This window comes from Myotis daubentonii, chromosome 13, assembly GCF_963259705.1.
Source record: "Myotis daubentonii chromosome 13, mMyoDau2.1, whole genome shotgun sequence".
Taxonomy (NCBI): Eukaryota; Metazoa; Chordata; class Mammalia; order Chiroptera; family Vespertilionidae; genus Myotis; species Myotis daubentonii.
The window spans coordinates 29,619,961-29,640,513 of record NC_081852.1 but is presented as its reverse complement, the minus strand read 5'-3'; the positions used below and the strand labels follow the sequence as shown (position 1 = coordinate 29,640,513).

The 20,553-nt window shown below is 36.6% G+C and overlaps 1 protein-coding gene across 3 annotated transcripts in view; it reads right to left on the bottom strand.

Moving 5' to 3' along the window:
- ANK3 (ankyrin 3) overlaps positions 1–18,805 on the bottom strand; it is a 462,225-nt gene extending 443,420 nt beyond the window's left edge. The window contains exon 1 of one of the 3 annotated variants that reach the window (XM_059662651.1): positions 18,257–18,805. In XM_059662651.1, the coding sequence (XP_059518634.1) occupies positions 18,257–18,319 (63 nt within the window). In that variant the 5' untranslated portion in view covers positions 18,320–18,805. The remainder of the gene's footprint in view (positions 1–18,256) is intronic. The other 2 variants (XM_059662646.1, XM_059662649.1) reach the window with 2 other exon arrangements.
- Between the last annotated feature and the right edge of the window lie 1,748 nt (positions 18,806–20,553).

The following is a 20,553-nucleotide window of genomic DNA, read 5'->3' as shown; positions in this document are numbered from 1 at the left end:
ACCAGAAATGTGTGTGTGTGTGTGTGTGTGTGTATCTATATCTAGATAGATAGATAGATAGATAGATAGATAGATAGATAGATAGATATGGGATTGCCCTTATTAGTAGATTAACAATGTGTTTAAAAACAAGATAGAGCAAAAACGGTGAGGATATTAAGAAGTAAACATTGATAATTACAAAATAGTCATGAGGATGTAAAGTACAACATAGGGAATATAGTCAATAATATTGTGATAATTATGTATGGTGCCAGGTGGGTACTGAAAATATCAGGGGAACACTTTGTAAAGTATATAAATGTTTAATCACTATGCTGTACACCTGAAACTAATACAAAATAATATTGAATGTAATATTTTAAAATTTTTTAATATTTTATTTTAAAATATTTTTTAAAAGAACAGGACAGCACAAAAGGCAGGCTTTTATCTATTCAAACTTTAGGAAATACTATAAAACTCTATTTTGGGAACCACTGTCAATAGAATAGGGTAGAACCATGTCAACACCACAGCCCTGGATTTTATTTAATTTCTAAGGGAAAAAATAATATAGAAAAAGAAAATATTAGTAAAATTACAAAGCACTGTAAAGGGAACACACGAGTTTGAATTGGCACAATGAGCACCATTTGCCCTATGGACAGGTTCTTATTATTTTCTCCCAAGAGGAAAACTTCCCAAAATAAGTATTTGAAAATATTCACAGAATACATTTCACCAAATCTGACAATAATACAGAGTTTTAGGTAATATCACTCCACCTGTTTTATATAATCTGTGAGTCTCAAAAGCAAGTCTAAACCCACTTTTACATATCTCCCAAACAACGTGAAGTCTGATAGCTCAAAAGGATTTATTAACATCCTTCCCTTACAGACTTAAGTAGTTAAACATATTGTACTAGTTCCCATTGATTGTAATGTTTTTATCACTCCATTTCTCATATCTCTGATTCTTAAAATACTATACTATAGGATTATTATGGTAATTCATATTTTATACTATTGTTCTACACTTATAATCCATAGAACATATTCATAATATCATTTAATTCCTATAACAGTTTCATGAGGCAGATGAGACTTCATCTTCTCCCTGCTTTTTTTATGGATGAGGAAATTAAAGCTGAGAGAGTTCAGGACATTCTCTCATCAGAATTTATAGTTCTGTTCCTCTAATCCACCCATAATACTGAAAGACAAATCACGCACATAACAGGAAGTATATTTGTCAAATTTGCTAATTACAAGTTCATGGGTATTCCAATTCCAAAATAAATAAGAAACCAAGTCTTTATTATTAGTTTTTCTGAATAATACAATTCTTTAGAAAATCAGCTAATCAAATACTGCCACACATATGATCAACAGAGAAGGGTTCATTCAAAAGCATGTGCATACACACACACACACTCACACACACACGCGCGCGCGCGCACCTATATATCACTATGGTGACTGGTGTGTAGACAGAAACACCATTTTTTTCCAAGAGATGTTACACACCATGATTTTAAAATATTTAATAAACTTTGGAAATAGATTTAAAAACTGTAGTTAAAACATTAATAACTAATAATTGGCTTACTCATTATTCAATATCATCATCATGTTCTGGAATATCATTAAAATTACTTATGATTCAAAAATGTCATCATGTTCTGGAATATCATTAAAATGTTGTTCTTACTATTGATATACTATGGTTTCTTATTTTATTCTTGCTCTTCAAGAGTGTAACTATTTTTAAAACAACATCTTTTTCTTATCACTGTTGTGTCAGTCTAAGACCAAAACTTCATTTCTCCATTGGGGAAGAGACCTAATACTTCTCCCTATGGTACATAATTAGTTGACTTAATGCATACAGTGCATTTTCGACTCACTTAAACTTTATTCCAGGGACACAGGAGATTAACCTGTCCAGAATTCTGGCAATTTGGCCATTTCACTTGGATTCAAGTGAGAACTATCACTTTTATTATTAGGTCAGAATGAAATTATATGTTGACATTATTTTTCTACATATACAGGTGTCACTCAGAAGCATTTTGATAAAGATTTACACCATGAAATGGCTTCAAGGCAAGCTAGATTGTTCAGTGAAAAAGGAATTCTTTATGGGGTCACTAGGTGGCATGTTTCTCTGGGTGTCTGCACAGGTACCTGTTATCAAGGTAGAGGACAGGGAATGCCTTTAAAGAAATAAGCAAGAGCCCCAGCTGGTTTGGCTCGGTGGATAGAGCATCGACCTGCAGACTGAAGGGTCCCAGGCCCTTGATTCTGGTCAAGGGCATACGTCTGGATTGCAGGCTTGATCCCCAGTGGGGGGGCGTGCAGGAGGCAGCCAATCAGCGATTCTCTCTTATCATTGATGTTTTTATCTCTCCCTTTCCCTTCCTCTCTGAGATCAATAAAAATACATATTTTTAAAAAGAAATAAGCAAGAGTACTTACCTTGCTTTAATAAAGAAATTTTATTTGTGTTGACATGAACTATAATTATTAAAACAGAACCATTTAGTAGTCTGCCATAGCTTATGAAAAAAAAATATTAAAACAAAAATCACAATAGTAAAATCATGTGTGAATTTTACCATAACATTTTTCTTAGTAATTATAGGGTTATAAAACATTATCTATATGTATGTATAGTATTTAATATATTACATAAATATAGTTTATATCTTATATATTGCATTATTTTTTAATATAAAAGCATTTTGTGTGTTAGAGGTTTGATTAAAGTAAGATAAATGAGCAGCTTTTTTAAAAGTAGCTTTTAATTGTATCATTAACAGATTACTTTCCTGTAAGTAACAGAATAAGAGGATTATTTGGTATGAATGTATTCTGAAAAATTTCAGGCAAATATATTATATTTATAAAAAGGGAAAATATATGTGTTAGAATTTTCTAAATAGTCTAGAAAGTATGAGAATTTCTAGAAAATTTAAAAATATAAAATAGAATTTTTAAATGCTTATATAGCTTTCTTTTATTTTATTTTTGCTTTTTTATATTTTCTGGTATTTGTAAAACAAATTGTGTTTTTGTATTCTTAAAAGACAATAAAATACATTCTATAAAATATCAACAAAACAAAATGGCAGGCTGAAAAATAGGAATATAAGTATTTTAAAGTAAATGATTTTTACTACACCATTATGTGTCCATCTTTTATATTCAGCAGAAAAGCATAAGTGTAGCATGTTATAGCAGCTCATCTGTCTTTGGAGAAGACATTACTGTAGTGAAATAAGTTTTACTTTATAACTCTGTGGCATTTTTATAAACCGGCAAGGATTTTGTTTGGGCTTTAATTTTTTAATTATACATTGCATATTATGCCTTTTTGTATTTCTGCATAATATTCTTATTACTTTATCACAAATACTGTGTCTCATCAGAAGTAAAGTCACATCACTTCAGTAGATCTGCAGATTAAGAGAAGGTTTAGTAGTATCTTTATCAAAAATTTTCTGCACACCAAGTTAAATTAAACATTTTCTATTTCTTCAATCACATATTTTACCAATATCATGACACTGGTTCTCTATATGACATAGTAAGTTGTCTGGTTTGGACTTTTTGTTTGCTTGTGTTTTAACATAATAATATTTAATACATGAACTGAGTATTCAAGACATCTAACACCAAAATACTTTTAAATTGTGCTTTGAAAATGAAAATGTATGGCCAATATGTTCAAGAAATTGACTAAAATGTAACTATGTTTAAAGTAATAAGAATTAGATTTAAAGAAAAAGATAGGGCTATTATTGATGAAATCATACTAGTATTTACTGAAAGAATTTAAGTGAGAGCCAACTAAATTCCAAGCCATTCAATTACATTTTTACATTTGATTCCATCTTATTTACCAGTTTAAGTTGGTGTACACTGCAGACATCTGGGCTGCCGTTTACATAGTAAAGTGAAAGAACTGGAAAGAAGATATATATAGTTCATATATTTATTTTGACTTTGGTTTAACCTTAAAGAAAAATTTTATCTTCAAAAACTAAAAAAGACCCTTAAAATTATAATTTAGAACCACAATATTATTATAGTATATGGCAGACGTTTGGCACCATTCAGTTTCTAATTACAGATATAAAAATACAAACTTTTTCTGGGCTTTGGATTTTAATTTGAAAAGTTAATTATTTACAATTGTATTTCACAATCTGAGATTCCATTAATTGTGAGATGTACCATTTTTAATGTCAGATAAAGAAAATTAAGTTATAAGACAATGCATTATCAAATTAATTCTTCTTGAAAAATTTAGTACACACATTGATACATACACTTTTATCACGTATAACCCTTATGCACACCAAAACAAGAAGATACAAGTTAAATAAACTAGTTAAGGTCGTCTTAAAACTTTGGCACATTCACAGTCTTACAAGTCTGTTTTGCCAATGCTTTGAAGTTAAAAGTCATCAATGCGTTTTCACATGCAAGATCAATCTCTGCGCCATCAAGGTGGTAGTTGATGCAGCATTTCTCAAATCGCTCCAAGATTTTCTCCCAACCCAGTCACCCTTTCTGCAAATTCCTCCCCCAAAGGAATCTTAAATAATTTGTTGACTGAACATTGGAGACACTGCTGCCATGTCATCCAGAATAACAACCAAGTGTGCACACGCAGGCAATGACAATTACATCAGAGCTGCTGTCTGGACAACAGCAAGGGTAAGATGTCATGGACTGTAAGATGCACCCCAACTGCAGAGACATTAAAAAGTGTAAGACATGTTGTTGTTAGAACTGAGGAAATACAACATTCATATTCGTTTCTTGTTAATCTGCAATTAGAAATAGGAGTCTTTATACATCTCCTATCCTATAATTATAAAATCTAAGATAATTTTTGTGCTCTCAACTAAGAATTTAATAAGATTGAATACGTGACACTTTTTAAATATCTTTGCTTGAGCATTGACAGCCAACTAAAATATACATCTGTTAGGTTTCAACAAAACGCTTTTATTACAACAATAAATATAAACATCGCCAGCTTTAATGTTTTATGTATAATGACATAGTACACACATGTTTTTGTTAAGGATCTTATTATAATTTATGAAAACTCTACCCCGCTACAAGAGATAGAGGAGCTGAATACCTCTGGAATTTTCCTGCTTTTTCTGGAAAGATCATGTGACCCATCAGCAAATATCTTTCCAATACTTTTCTCTTTCCTGCAGTGTCTACCACAGAGCAAAGCAGTTAACACTTGTTTATTCGAATGTCAACCTTCTTATTACAATCCCATATTCAGTAGCTCTTACAGGAAACTCTCAGTGGTGCAGCTCGCCTGGTTTTGCCCAAAAAAGTTGACCAAAATAGTGGCTACAATTGTCAGTCACAGCCCACCTGGTTCAGAAACCTCTCTGTAACATTGCCCAAGGGCATCCTCTCACTCTAGATATTAAAAGAGAAACAGCTGAGAATGACTGAAGTTACACTATGAAATGAGAATTATATGCTATTTGCTCCACAGTTAACCATACACATATGCAACACAGAAGGTGTCTGATATTGTAAGCCTCTAAATCACTTCTCTCTGGGAGAAACCTTAAGCCAGATGTGGCTAAATGCACCATCTATTTTCCTGGCCTGGTGAAAAGATGGGAGTCCATTTCACCCACTCTGTTCTGGGCTAGTCAATGACTTGTGTTGAAGGATATAACACACATTGAAAAGTCTTCTCATTTCAGCCACTGTTTGAAGTTCATATTTCAAATAAAAGTCCTCATCAGGAATGTTACCACAATAATTTCAATTTTCTCCTATGTGCTAGGATAGAGCTGCTGCCATTTACTGAAAGCTCACAAGTGGCTCTTCTCTCTATTTATATTAGGCCAAAGTCACTGTCTTTCTCCACAAACCCATTCCCATCATCTCCATCTCTTTATGATGAATATACAAATTTTCACTATATTTTACTCAGAAAAATCCCCAGGAATACTGTACCATGTGACTGGATAATAAGACATAGAAATATAAATACAACAACAATCACACTATAAAAACCAATCAGAAGAAAACTTTCTGACAGTTTCTCAAAAGGTTTTATAATGTTACATAGAATTACTATATGACCAAACAATTCCACTCCTCGGTATAAACCCCAAAGAAATGGAAACAGATGTTCAAACAAAAACTTGTTCACAAATGTTTGTCGCAGTCTATTCACCATAGCCCAAGGTAGAACTATCCCCAATCCTCTCAACAGAAGATTGGATAGACAAAATGAGGAATATCCATACCATAGAATATTATTCAGTGGGAAAAAAGGGGATAAAGTACTCCTGCATGGAACAACATGGATAAACATTGGAAATATACCAAGTCAGAGAAACCAGACACAAAAAACCACTCATACTCTATTAAACCATAAACCATTCTAATGAAATATTCAGAATAGGCAAATCAGTAAAGAAAGAAAGCACATTAGTGGTTGTCAGGGGCTGGGGGGAGGAGAGAAATGGAGTGATGGCTTAATGGGTATAGGGTTTCCATTTGGGATGATGCAGAGCTCTGCAACTAGATAGTGGTGATGGTTGCACAACATTGTAAATGTAGTTAATGCCACTGAATTGCACTTTAAAATGGTTACAGCTCTAAATTTTATGCTACTGTAGTAATAAAAAAAAAAGTCAAAGTGGCAAATAGTTCATAATCTAGATGTAAATAATGCACAATTTTTTTCTGAAAGGACTTCCATGAAATGCCCAGAAGTGAGAGACCAATGACTTACTTTGCCATTAAATAAGGTATTCTTTCTAAACTACTTTGGATCCCACACTTTAAATTCAGAATGTTTCACGTGGTGTTATTGTTAATATAATAATAGGATGACCATTGAGATTCTACTTGAAAGGAAAAATATTAGGGAAACATTCCTTGTTTTCTTTACACTTCAATTATAAAAATACTAGAGGCCTGATGCACGAAATTCGTGCAAGAGTAGGCCTTCCTTCCCCTGGCTGCCAGCACTGGCTTCCCTCAGGCACCCGGGACCCAGGCTTCCCTCACAGTCCTGGCTTCGTCCGGAAGGTTATCCGGAAGGACATCTGGAAGGATGTCCAGTCTAACTAGCATATTACACTTTTATCATTATAGATAACAACTGGAATGCAAATTCGTAAATAAGGTGGCTGTATTGTTAGAGACAAAATAATGTCAGCAATGTTGAACAGAAGATGACAGCTACACAGAGGAGGTTCTCTAGGCCTTTGTTCCCCTTCAGCAAACACACAGCACTGCCCCAACTCTCACCTACTGCACTATTGCTTTGAAAATGTGAATTCAATATTGTTGGTAGAAAGTAGTGTCTTAAAATCCCTAAATGTAATAAGTATCAACTGGTTCAGCTACATCTCAGAGATTAGAAACTGTGGAGTTTCAGCTCAATATCACACAGGTAAACTCACTAAACATTGTAACAACTTTTATCTATATTGTCTTAAATGTCTTCATTGTAAATATCAGCTGATTTTGAATCTTATGTTCCTTCCACCACACCACTTCTTGTTGCCTGTACATCAGAGCCAAGAAGAAAACCCATAATGCATTGTTTATGTAGCACTCTGTTCCATCTCATCCTAAAAGGTTAAATAAAATACAGAGTACAAGGAATTTTTGGAGCACAAATACAACAGTGAAACATGCACTATTATGCTAATATACTAATGTTAACAGTCCAAATCCTATCTGGCAAGTACTTTCAGAAGTTGACATTCCACAAATATATATAGTAAGCTATCTGCCGATTTTCATGATTGTAATGCAGTATGTTCCATAAATCTGTTTCTAACTCAAAATTTTACTAGAGACAGAGTAAATATGTAATTTTGTAAAACATTTCCAAAGATACTTTAACAGACTGCTATATTTGGAATATGAATTTTTAATTTTCTAATTAAAGAGGAAAGAAATCAACATTACACATTCATGTTACCATCATGAAACGAGTTAGTCTGATTTGTAAAGAAGGAAAGACAACAAGTGTCATAGTAAAATGATATGCAAAATTCTGATTCAGGTAGACAGTGAATTATAATTATGTCCTTCAAATTTTGCTTTTCTTCATAGCAATAAGTAGTACCCAAACTAATCTTATGCTTTCAACAATTTTAATAGATACTCTATGCCTTATGCCCACTTTTGGCTAAGAGCTGTGTAGCCACTTGACATATACTATTTCTAATCCTCACCTAAACCTCTACATAAGCAAATTATCCCCACTTTACAGCCTGGGAAACATGGGCTTAGAAAATGTAAGTAAGTTGACTAATTTTGAATGAACAAGGATTCAAACCTTGGTGTATATGATTCCATTCTCTGCTCCTGTCAGTCAACCATGAAGACAACCTTCCTTTGACCAAAGCCCATGAGCATAATATTTTTAGGAGAACCTCCAGTTTAAAGATTACAGAAAAGTTTTAAAAGTAGAAGCACATGTTGACCCATTAATTCAATGCAGCTACATCCTATATAATAAAGAGCTAATATGCTAATTAGACCAAACAGCAGAATAACCGTCTGGACTACCTTCTGGACAAAGCCGGGGCTGTGAGGGCCAGGCCACTGTAGCCATGTCTGGGGGCGCCAAGCCCCTTGCATGAATTTTGTGCATTGGGCCTCTAGTTAGTACCTACGTCTATTTTCTAAAGACAAAACTATAATTGCCATATGTATCATTTACACAAAGTACTGTAGCATAGGGCCTAAAGTTTGCCTCCTAAAAGACTTTTTATAGAGAGATAGGGGATGAGTTTAAAAGCATTTCATCAAATGGACTACTTAGAGAAAACCAGTCATTAATTTAAGTAATTAAAATGAATGTTTTGTAGTTGTTACACTGATAATACAGAGGATTTCCCTTCATTTTTAGAGCTTTGCTTTCAAAATCCCCTGAAATAGCAAAATTCTGTGAAATATAGTGAAAACTTCCTAAGTACTAATGCATGGCTGCAAGTTACCAACACCTATTCATGCACACTCACATAAGTGAATTCATCAAAAACCATATCTAGCAAATTTTACAAAAGAAAGGAAAGAATCATGGAACCTGCTATTGCTATTCTAATTTCATGAATTCCTTGTGTATTTTTTTTTCTAAGTTTTAGACATAAAAAATAGTTGAGGAGGATGAGCCCCGCTTAATAGGTCAGAACAGGGAACTTGGAATATCTGAAGCCAAGCTGTTTCCTGTGCTGCTCTCTTTGTCCAAAACAACAGATTGAGTGAAATAACCTCACATGTACAGGAGGAGGCAATCCATTAAATTTCTGATAAACATCTCTGTGGGGGTTAGGGGGTGGGAATCTATAAAATCACAACTATGGCTGCTTTTGTTTTTAAGAAGAAACTTTGAGCTTGCCGGCTTGGCTCAGTAGATGGAGCGTCAGCCTGTGGACTGAAGGGTCCCAGGTTCGATTCCAGCCAAGGGCACATGCCTGGGTTGCAGGCTCAATCCCTAGTGAGGGGCGTGCAGGAGGCAGCAGATCAGTGATTCTCTCTCATCATTGATGTTTCTGTCTCTCTCTCCTTCTCCCTTCCTCTCTGAAACCAATAAATAAATATATTTTTTAAAAAAAAGAAAAAAAAGAAGAAACTTTGAAGTTATTCATAAATACAGGATGGGGCAAAAGTAGTTGTTCAGTTGTAAAGTAATACAATAACTAATAAATAACAATACAAGAATAAACTCTGTTTTACATAGTCACAACTGTAAACCTACTTTTGCCCCACCCTGCATTTACTGGTATACATGATTCAGTAAATTACCTGTAATTACACACCAAATCTTTTGCATTACTATTCAGATGATCGTGGTTCAACTTCTGTGTTTGGATGCTTCTTCTGTGTTAAAACGAACTAGGTTAAAAATGGTGAAACCACCACTTATATAACATGATAATGTCCCAAAGATATTTTTCAATTTTGTAAAATGCCAAGGTAAATTATCTAGTGATGAAATCACTGCATGTAAAGACTGAATACACCAGTATCGGGAAAATTACACCGTGTTCACAGATAAATTATCTAGAGGTTAAGCTCTGTGTCAATGAGTTAGCTTGGTTTGCTATAATTATTGTTTAATTTTCATTAAGTACTCACAAAATGCTGATTGACATCAAATATGACACAAATGCATGGAATTGTAGAGCCTATATTTTAAGACAATGTATATTTCATAGGTTACATATATTTTATTTACAGAAGTTATTGTGCAGAATCCTTCCGTTTCTGGCATGCCTTCATTTTGTATTTCTAATTTATGGAGTAGACTGTGTTCCAAGGGAGAAAGTAATTGCTAATTGGAGGCTTCAGAGACAAGGGTTTCTGCAAGAAGTTTTTAAACTCCTCACTATACTTAACACTGAGTAGCACTGAAGGGACAGTGAAAAGCAGAATAAAAGTTCGCTATTCTCACAAGTTCACTGGGTACTAGACTGTTCAGATACCATGTATCCCCAACTGACTCCCTAAAATATTGTTTCCTACCCTTAAAACTCACAAATATTGATTGAATTCCAAGAGGAAACAGACATTTGAGATCTCTGTGTAGAAATCGTCAAAGTTCATGCCAAATGGGAGAATCTATTAAAGTGATGTTACTTCCTTAGGACCCAAACATCACAGGGCCTTTTCCCAAGCTTTCTTCTGTTTAAAATGTCGTCTTTCCAGAGCCGGCCAAGTCCCTGTTGTGCCCAAGCTCACCTCAAAGGTAACCTTTTCAGGAAGGCCTTCCCTGCCACCCTAGCTCTAGGGGTTGCCCCTTCTCTAATCTTTCTCCATTACAGCAGTCTCTTGTGGAATTTTTATACCGGCTTATTGCTAGTAATCCACTTTGTATTTTTATTGTTTGTTTTGGTCCTTGATAAATCCCTTGCACCTAGAAAAGTAAGTGCTCAAAAATATTTGTTGAAAGAATAAATGGTATGGAATTGAGGCAGAACCAAAATGATGAACTAGATCGATTAAATAACTTTGCATGATTATACTTTACTTTAAAATATACTCACAAACACACGCACACACAAACACACGTGCATGCGGTAGAAATGACAAACCAACATATCTGGTGTGCTATAAAATATATAATTTAAACGACTAGTGAATTGGGAGTGAAGGATGAAAATTGTGAGGCTGTCTACAGACAGCCATCATTTAACAAACTGCTTCATTATGTTCTGAGTTTCACAATCTAAACCCCACTTCAGCATTAACACTTCATAAATGATTGAGAGTTTTGTTTTTAAGGATCCAGTATATCACTTGGTATCTAATAATATTAATGAGACGTCTTAAACAGCAGGATTTAATATGCTTTGTTCCTATTACTTCTCTGGTGGTGGGTGGCAGGAACAATGTATTTCAATGACTAAAGTTATACAATTAATAAAGGAATAAGCTGTTGAGAGAAATTTCTAGATTTTAGGCTATTAAGTAGCCATGTAATGTTTTTCTCTATATTTACAATTTTGTGTAACAGAGAGAAAAATATAATAAAACAATTTTTAAAAATAAGTTTTAAAAATAAATAGGAATTTTTACTGAAGATGGATGACAGAGAAAGTAATTTTATGTGCTAATTAGGAAAATTAATTACCCTTCATATAATTAACACTTTTTTGACAGGTAGGCACAATGATTTAATCAAATGATGATTTCCCCAAAGTCTCTATGTCTTCTTTCAAAAAATATAAACCTGAGTTATTTTTTTGTAACTTCATCAAATGAACAACAAAAATTAAGATAAGCCATAATTCACTCCTTTAAAACAAACAAACTGGAAAGCCAGGCTTTATAAATATCATCTTCAAAACCACCCTGTCCAAATGTTCAGATTTATTACCAAGCAAACCGATAGCTGTTAGAAAGCTTCTGGAAATAATTTTTCCAGAGAACTGCATACAAACCTTTGATAAAGCGCCTGACATTACAGAGCACCACTCTACCTGGAATTTATTAAGGGCAAATACAAGCCCTCTCACCCCAAGCTAACCTTTAGTCATACTAGCTCATCACCAGTCCCAGCTAAGAACTCACTATAGATTCTCAATCATTATCTGAAATCCTTGCAGACAGAAACGCTTTGGAACTCAGAACTTTTCAGATATCGAAAGGGATATAACGATGTTATGGACTTCCCCAGAAGTGCCCTGGGACAGCGCTCCAGGAGCAAAGAATGTTTACTTCTGCAACAAAACATACAAATATTCACACCAAGTAAGATAAATAAAGACTATAAATAGACATAAGGTTGGAACAGGTTTTGCTGTCAAATGAGTTCAGGTCAGGACAAAGAAGTTGGGAAAAATAACCAGATTTTCGTTTGGATTATGGGATTATGGAGAAGGGGCTTCAGAACAGTGGAAGATCCGTTCCTCGCTTTAAAAGCCACGTGTAGAGTCCGTGCCCCAAGGCTGTTTTACATTAAATAAATTTTTATCAAGTTTCTTCTGTTCTCTTTTTAATAAATAATTTGAAGAAAATCTCAGGGTAAATCTACCTCATTCAATTAGATTTTGACTAGTAAAAGGCAGTATTATGTTGAGAGTCTATTATTTTATGAAATTCTGAAATCAAGAAGTAATCTCCCTTAATCCATTCGATCTCTCCCTACAAAAAGGAAGTTCCAAACCCACAGACAACCTGTGCAGAGACGACATGGAAATCCACATATGGAAATGAACAAATTCCAATACTAAATTCAAGAAAATACCATTTCAAGTTAATTATTTGCAGGAGTCAAAATTACTGCTTCATGGATATTTAAACTATAAAGTTGATAGCATTTGTAAAAGTAAGATAACAATCAAGAGGAAGGATAATAGAGAATTTTAAAATCTTTAAATTTCTAGCTACCTTAAGATTAAGAGAAAAAACATCTGACAGTGATACATACAGTGAAACGGAAAGTATCTAAAAGGCACTGGACCTGCAGGGGACCATTAGCCCCTCAGAAGTCACAGTGCACTGGACATGTGACCGTGCTCAGTGAAGGATCATTTAAATAACTCAGCCTGCTCACCAAGGGAAGACTTTGAGGGGTTATTTGCTTGTAGAACAAAGTGAGCAATGTGAGCGGTGGCCAAACACACAAATGAAAACTAGAGGGAACGCATGTGCTGGGCGCTCAAGCACACCATCATTTTACAAGAGGACACCACGTACTCCAGGCACCCTCATCAAAGCGCCTAGAGCCAAAGAAGAACCCAACAATGAAACCCCAGCACTTAGTCAATGCCACCCCAATACATTTAATTTAAAAAGAAAAAAGGAACAGCAGCATCATTAGAAATAATGAATGAAAATCAGAAATAGGCATTCATTTGACTCTCCCCTAAAAAACCAATATACATTTGGGTAATTTAAGCTTCATCAGAGCATAAACAAGCACAGCTCTCACACATAAGGCTAGCACATGGGAAGAGAGAGATTGAGAGAGAAAAACAAGAAAAGAGGGAGGGAGCGCGGGAATGAAGGAGGGAGGGAAGGATGGAGGAAGGAAGGGAAGGGAGAAAGTTGTAAAATCCGCCCTCAAAAAAAACCCACAAAAACACAAACTATAAAAACCAACTTAAGTAAAGTACGCTATTTTTGAATTGTTAAGATGAAAAAGGAAAGTGAACTGAAATGGTGAAAATGCCTTTACTGAAGTTCCCTAGAAAAAAGCAAACTCACTGCTATGGGGCTCATTATCTCTCCGGGTATAAGTATCTGAGTATTTTTCTCCAATCTGCCACTAAAAAAAATCACTGAATGAAACACTCAAGGGACCGAGTCTACAGTAATCACTGGCAATGAAACTATATGACATATATTCCTAACAGATGGAATAATTATATGAAATAATGACCTTGTATCCCTACCACATACTAGGGATGTTTTTCTCAAAAGCAAATTTGACTTGGCTATTCATCTCCTCAAAGCATTTTGGTGAATGCCAGGACTAAAAGAGACTTTTGAGATGGCCCTTGTCTTTCCTCCATTCTTTGCATCTTGACAATAATACAACTCTGTACTCTACACTCCAACCACACAAAGAAATTTAGATTCCTGAGCAAACCAGGCTGCTTCAAGTCTTCCTCCCTCTTTCATCCCACACTCTCTGGAAGCCTCTGACCCTCTGGGGGACACTTGGGAAACACACATCCTTTTAACATCAATGCAAGCATGTCTCCCTCTGTCTATCCTTCCTAACATCATCCTCAGATGGCATTTACCACTCCCTTCTTTCTGTCACTGATGGAACTTGAATTCACCTTTGTTTGGTACCTTTCATGCTTTCTGCATGAATTGGTTTAGCATAGCTGGCCCTGGCCCAGGAAATGAAGGCTCTCCACTACATAGCACCCACTGAATAATTAAATTAATTGAAAGCAATTCAATCAACATCACATGTTTAATTAAGCATCTTTAAGTTGGGAACCTGGACAACACGGCCTTTTTTAGATGCTCCTATGGACTGAATTGCATCCCTCTCCCAATTCATATGATGAAGCCCTAACCCCATCATGACTGTATTTAGAAATGGGGCTTTGGGGAGTAGAGTTTGATGAGGTCATATAGGTGAGATCCTACTCTAACAGGATCAGTGGCCTTAGAAGAAGAAGAAGAGAAAGAGTTATTTTTCTCTCTCCACTTGCCTATGCCAAGGAAAGGCTATGTTAGCACATAGCCACTGCAAGAAGGCAGCCATCTGCAAGCCAGGAAGAGCTCTCGCTGGAGCCCAACCAGGCTGGCACCCTAGTCTCAAAATTCCAGCCTCCAGATAAAGAAAGAAATTTCTATTGTTTAAGCTACCCAATCATAGCTTTTTAAGCCACACATCCTTAGCTATGAATCCAGATGCTAAATAAATAAAATCAGTAAATGTCACTTTTTACCCTTCATTTTTAGTGGTTAGGTAGACCAGCACTTCTGGCATTATAATACCAGGTGGACAATATGTCCTCATTTGTCTACTAGAGAATCAGTCACTCTATAGTAAGTTTAAAATTCCATGATGACAACCCCTTTGAGGTTAGGAGTAATCATTTTAAAACCTCTTTTGAAAATATAGTCTTATTAGTGATTTTTATTTTACTCTCATAATATCCCTAATAGCAGTACCAGATACATGATCCCCATTTACAAATAGTTTAATTGTCCTTCCAAAGACAAGATAGCAAGTTAGAAGCAGGACTAGGGTAGAACTAAAGTCACCTGACTTTTAGTAAGTCCTTTCTTGTAAACAGAATAAGGAGAGATAAATAGCAACAAGATGTGGACATACACACATACTCTTTTCACATTCCAGAATAAGATCTTGAAATTATTAGAAGAAAAACATTTCCTAACATCAATTTGAATCCTTATATTTCTGAGCAAAATACAAATTTTAACTGCATGTTAACAAAGAAGTAACATACTAGTAATGGTTCCATCACATTTATCTCACTGACTCCAATATTAAATATGCCTCATGAGAGACTTTATACCCAAATACCTAAGCATGTGATCTGTTCTGAAAACACTCAATACCATTGCATAATTTTAAGGCAATTTTGAGATATATTCCTATGCAAAAAGAATTCCATACTTAACATTAAATCAATAATTCCATAAATAACTAGGAAATATTTAAAATACTTAGGGAGCTAGTTGGCATAAAATTTGGCAGGTTGCATAAATTTCCCACATGAAATGCTTTCATTTGACCACACCACCAATGCTGCATGAAGTGTAGGTCATCTAGAACACCCAGAGTCCTTCTGAAATATTTGCTTCAGAAGGACAAGGAATACACACACACACACACACACACAGAGAGAGAGAGAGAGAGAGAGAGAGAGAGAGAGAGAGAGAGAGAGAGATGTGTGTGTGTATATATATATCCAAAAATATGATATGCTTTATCCAATAAATGTGAGGAAAAAAGGCCTATATCTCCTTGATATATCTGCTCTAACACTGAAAATTATTGGTGTATTCTGGTCAGTAAAAGGCAGAGATAAATCAATGAGACACTTATTTAGTGTCAACTGCATACAGAGGGCATGCTGAGTGCCTCCTGATGGGAATACCATAGGTTCAGCATGAACAAGGGAATAGAGCAGGTACATGATAACGTGAGAAAGAATCAGAATGTGTCAAGTGTCCTGACAGTACAAGGTGCTGTGTCAACGCAGAAGACTGACTGAATTCTAACCAGAGAAGATGGCAAGATGGCAAGATCTGGGTTGGGCCTTCAGGGCTTGGTAGGATTCCACCAAGCAGGCTGGCATAGAAACGCCTTCTCCAGGGACAAGGAACAAGCATCTGGAGAAAGAGATTAACTCAAGGACTGATAAGAATCTACTTTGGATGGAGTCAGATGTGAATGAAGTAGATGGTGAAGGGGGGAAAGCCTGGAAGATGGGAATGAAGGGCCTCAAGCTCAGTGGTCACGAATTTGGACCTCACTGAGCAGGCAGCAGGGAGTGTGGAAGGTAATGGGACATGGTGTGATGATGAAGGTTTTCATAAAGAGTACCCTGGCAGCCATTGGGAATGGAAGGGAGAAGGGTTCAAAGCAACTGACTTAATATTGTGCTCTGAGTAGGATAACATTATATGAGGAGAAATGGAACACAGCTGGGGAAATTTCAACGAATAGAGGAAAAAATGTCCATGTTAAAGGATTCCACATAAAAGCTCAATGATTTACAACCGGCCCAGCCACTGCTCACTTTCATCTGGATTGCACTGTCGTGGCTCATGATGTCCGCCTGGGCTCCCCGTGACACTGTGTGCCGAATCATGGTGGTGCCTGTCAGGCACTTCAGGCCATATCTCATCAACATGAGCAAAGCTGACAGCTTTCCTTGAGACTAGCACCACTACGCCAGGCATTAAACAAATGGTTCCTGCTGTGCAGCTGTGGCCTGCCCCCTTGGGAAATCTGAATAGCACCTTTACAACATCATCAACCCCTGCTGAGACAATATTCAAGAAGTCAAGACTGACTTAAAGCCAGTCTGCACAGCCTCCCCATCTGTAGGATGTTGAATCATGGCCCTAGAGTGCTGGCATATTCATAAACGTATCCTCAGGGTCTGCTGATAGTAGCTCCTTTAAGAACACCATATTCAAATGAATCTTTCATAAATAATAAACAGATTGTGAAAATATTTTAAGTGCCTGACAATTCAATGAATGGTTGAAATCTTTATCTTCTCTACTACAACCATCCATTCTCTACGTGTCCATTGACAAAGCATACATTACATTGGGTCAAGGAAGCATTTTTAAAGGGCCACAATGACATATAACAGCCCTAGTAATTAAAATATAATATCTGAATATTTTGATTATAGATTAAACATATAGTACACATTTTTCTTACGTAGCTATGAAATATAATCCTATGTTAAGGATTTGTTTTTCTTTGTTTTACAGATACACAACTGTCTTTTCCATTGGTGGCACGCCCTGTGAAAGCCAGTATACACCACAATGAATAAAAAGCAAATGCTAGACCTAGGGAATTACCTCCCCCATTTCAAAATGCATTAAAAAGTTAGGAGCACATTTTAAGACACACACATTTAAGAAAATCAAAATGAATATACAGGTTTATAATACTCATCTATTTATATTTTGAAGATTCTTTCATTTATATGGAGAACAAAATTAATTTCATAAATTATAATAAACAAATTAGGCATATGGCTGTACAACTGCAGAGTCTATTGCAAATTTGTAAGCCATAAGATGATCAATAATTAAAATGGAGTTCACCTCCATACCATAATCTTAAAGTGTAACTACAGGTTTCCCTAAGTTTGCCTAAAATATGTGTTAAAGCTAAACATCTATAGCATAATAATATTCATTAGTAATTATGCCCTGTTGATTAACAAGCATTCTGGAAAAATTTAAGGGGTAGAAAAACACATCCACCCACATAATTAGGACATGTGTTTACTTAATAATCCTGAATATCAGTATGAAAAACACACCACTTCAGTGAATCTAAATGACTATATTTAAATAGTTTAAATATTTTAGCAATGTATCTGAGTTGTGATGTTTTTCTCCAACACAGAACACACCCATTAATAGACCAGAAAAACAAAAGCATTCTGATTCTAGCAGCTTCTTCCAATCCAGTCTCTTCACAATCCAGCCTGAAGATCACTTCCTCCCAGAGCCAGAGAACAATACAGAGAACATGTTGCTTATTCATTTCTTACCTTTTTTCCTTTCCTTTTCCTATGAGCAGGTTTTGCACTTTTCTCCTTTGGTTCTTCACTCATCTTTCCTTTAAATCAGGTGAGTTGATCAAAGACAGGAGATCACTGCCCGTATTCCAACATCCAAAACCACGACAAAGAGTCAAAGCATTTAGACCAAAGTCCATTTACGGGGCTCCCAGGCAAGCCGCCTCTGCTTACACCCAGCCCTGCTGCTGTCAGAGCCGCGGGCGGCTAATGTAGCCTGTTCAGCTTTCCTCCGGCAGAAACTGAGTGTTCTCTACATCAAACAGTCAATAATTCCTCTAACGAAAATCAATATTTTAGTCTCTCATTTTTGACTCATCATTACCCTGAGATAAAATCTTGACAAGACTTTGTTGCTTGTTCCTCCACAGTGATTCCAGCCTGCAAATGGTGAGAGAGAGAGAAGAGAGACACACACAGGCGCACGCACACACCCTCACACACACAGAAATAAGCCACAGACTGCTGACAAGTCTCCGAAGCCTTCCCAGAGGCTGATCTGCTGCTTCGCGCAGGCTGAGAAGCCGAATGTAAATTGCTCTCAGTGCTGTGAGCCTCCCATATGAACACATGTGGTGAATACATCAGGGCATACCAGAGGAGGAGGCAGTCCAGAGAGTGATAAAAGATCAGGTTACTGGTTGGTAAAAAAACACTCCGTGATTCAAACAATAAAGAGCCCTACTACAACTAGAGAAACCCAAGATTACACTTTCTCCATTACTTTTTTTATGAGCTAAGCAATAGGCAAATGGCCAATTTTCAGCTCAAGATTTCTAAGGAAGGGCTAATTACAGAAGGCACCATATCTAATTTGCTATCATTTTTAATCACTGGCTTCCTCCCATGAATATACCAACCAACCAATCCACCAACAAACCAGAAGCCCTCCAGAATATTCAGGAAATGCTAAGAGCAAGGGGAAGGAACGTTCTGTGCTTCCTGGCCATGTTTAGGGCAGTGCCACTCTCAGGTCTAGGTATACACTCCATGCTTCATGCCATCCTGAGACCCAGGATGTTTTCTCTGTGTGTGTGTGCATGTGCGTGTGTGAGTGTATGTGTGTGTGCTGTGTGTGCGTGCTGTGTGTGTGTCTGCTGGTGTGTGTGTGCAGTGTGTGCTGTGTGTGCGTGCTGGTGTGTGTGTGCAGTGTGTCCTGTGTGTGCGTGCTGTGTGTGCGTGCTGGTGTGTGTGTGCTGTGTGCGTGTGCTATGTATGTGTGTGTGCTATGTGTGTGCTGTGTGTGTCTGTGTGTGTCTGTGTCTGTGTGTGTTGGGAGGAGGGAGGGTTCACACCTGGGTGGAAACTCCCTCCCTGGGCCTTCTATCCATTTAAACATAGCTGAGTTACCCTCAGAAGCTGTCATGTAAGCATCTCTTAAAGAGTGCCAGGTACATTCTGATTCAGGGAGGAGCAAGGCTGCACGAGCTGCCACAGGCAACCACTAAGATCAAAACAAGTCTCTCTGAGCAGGTGATTGACACAGGTGTAGAGAAGGAAGACAGGAACACGTGGCAAGGAAGAAAAAGTGGGAAGAACATGGAGAAAAGGGTCAGATCCACCCTTGGGGGCCCAGAGTTCAGGGAAAAAATCATATTCTTTCCTCACTCTAACATTTGTATTCAGGAGGTAGTGGGTTAAAGTCAATGCTAACATTTGCATTCGGGAGAAATTGGTTTAAAATAATATAAAGCACAGCCTTACGGGGGAAAAGGACATAACAAGGGCTAATATTCAGTGCTGTGTGCCAAAGGATTTGACACTCTTTGGGGGAAACAATGCTTAGACTATTGAGCCAAAAGGACAGATGTTTATGCTAAAAGATTCCCCATTCTTTACCTATTATATACAAAGGGGGGGGGTTGTCTCTACAGTATAAGCAACTAACACTCCTTTCCCTACCCTTCGAACCACCAGTCCCCCAGAAAGACCTGAATATGAGGGATCCTTGAGCTGGCTTCCCCACAGCCCAGCAGGCCAGGGACAGGGGTGCGAACGACCCCACAAAAAGCTACGTGGTTTTTATGAACTGTGGGTTAGCTACTGGAGCTGCTTTTCCACTGTGAGATTCCACACTACTTAATGACAATGACATACATCTCCACACCACAGTATGTCTGGTGTGGTCAGAATTCTAAATGGTGTCAGGCATCTACTCTCACCTTCCAAGTTTCGGTTTAGACTTTAAACTGCTACCCACCCACAGTTCCCATTTTCTGCTACTGTTCCACAACGTTCCTCTTGTCTTGCAATAAAAGGTAGAGCATCAG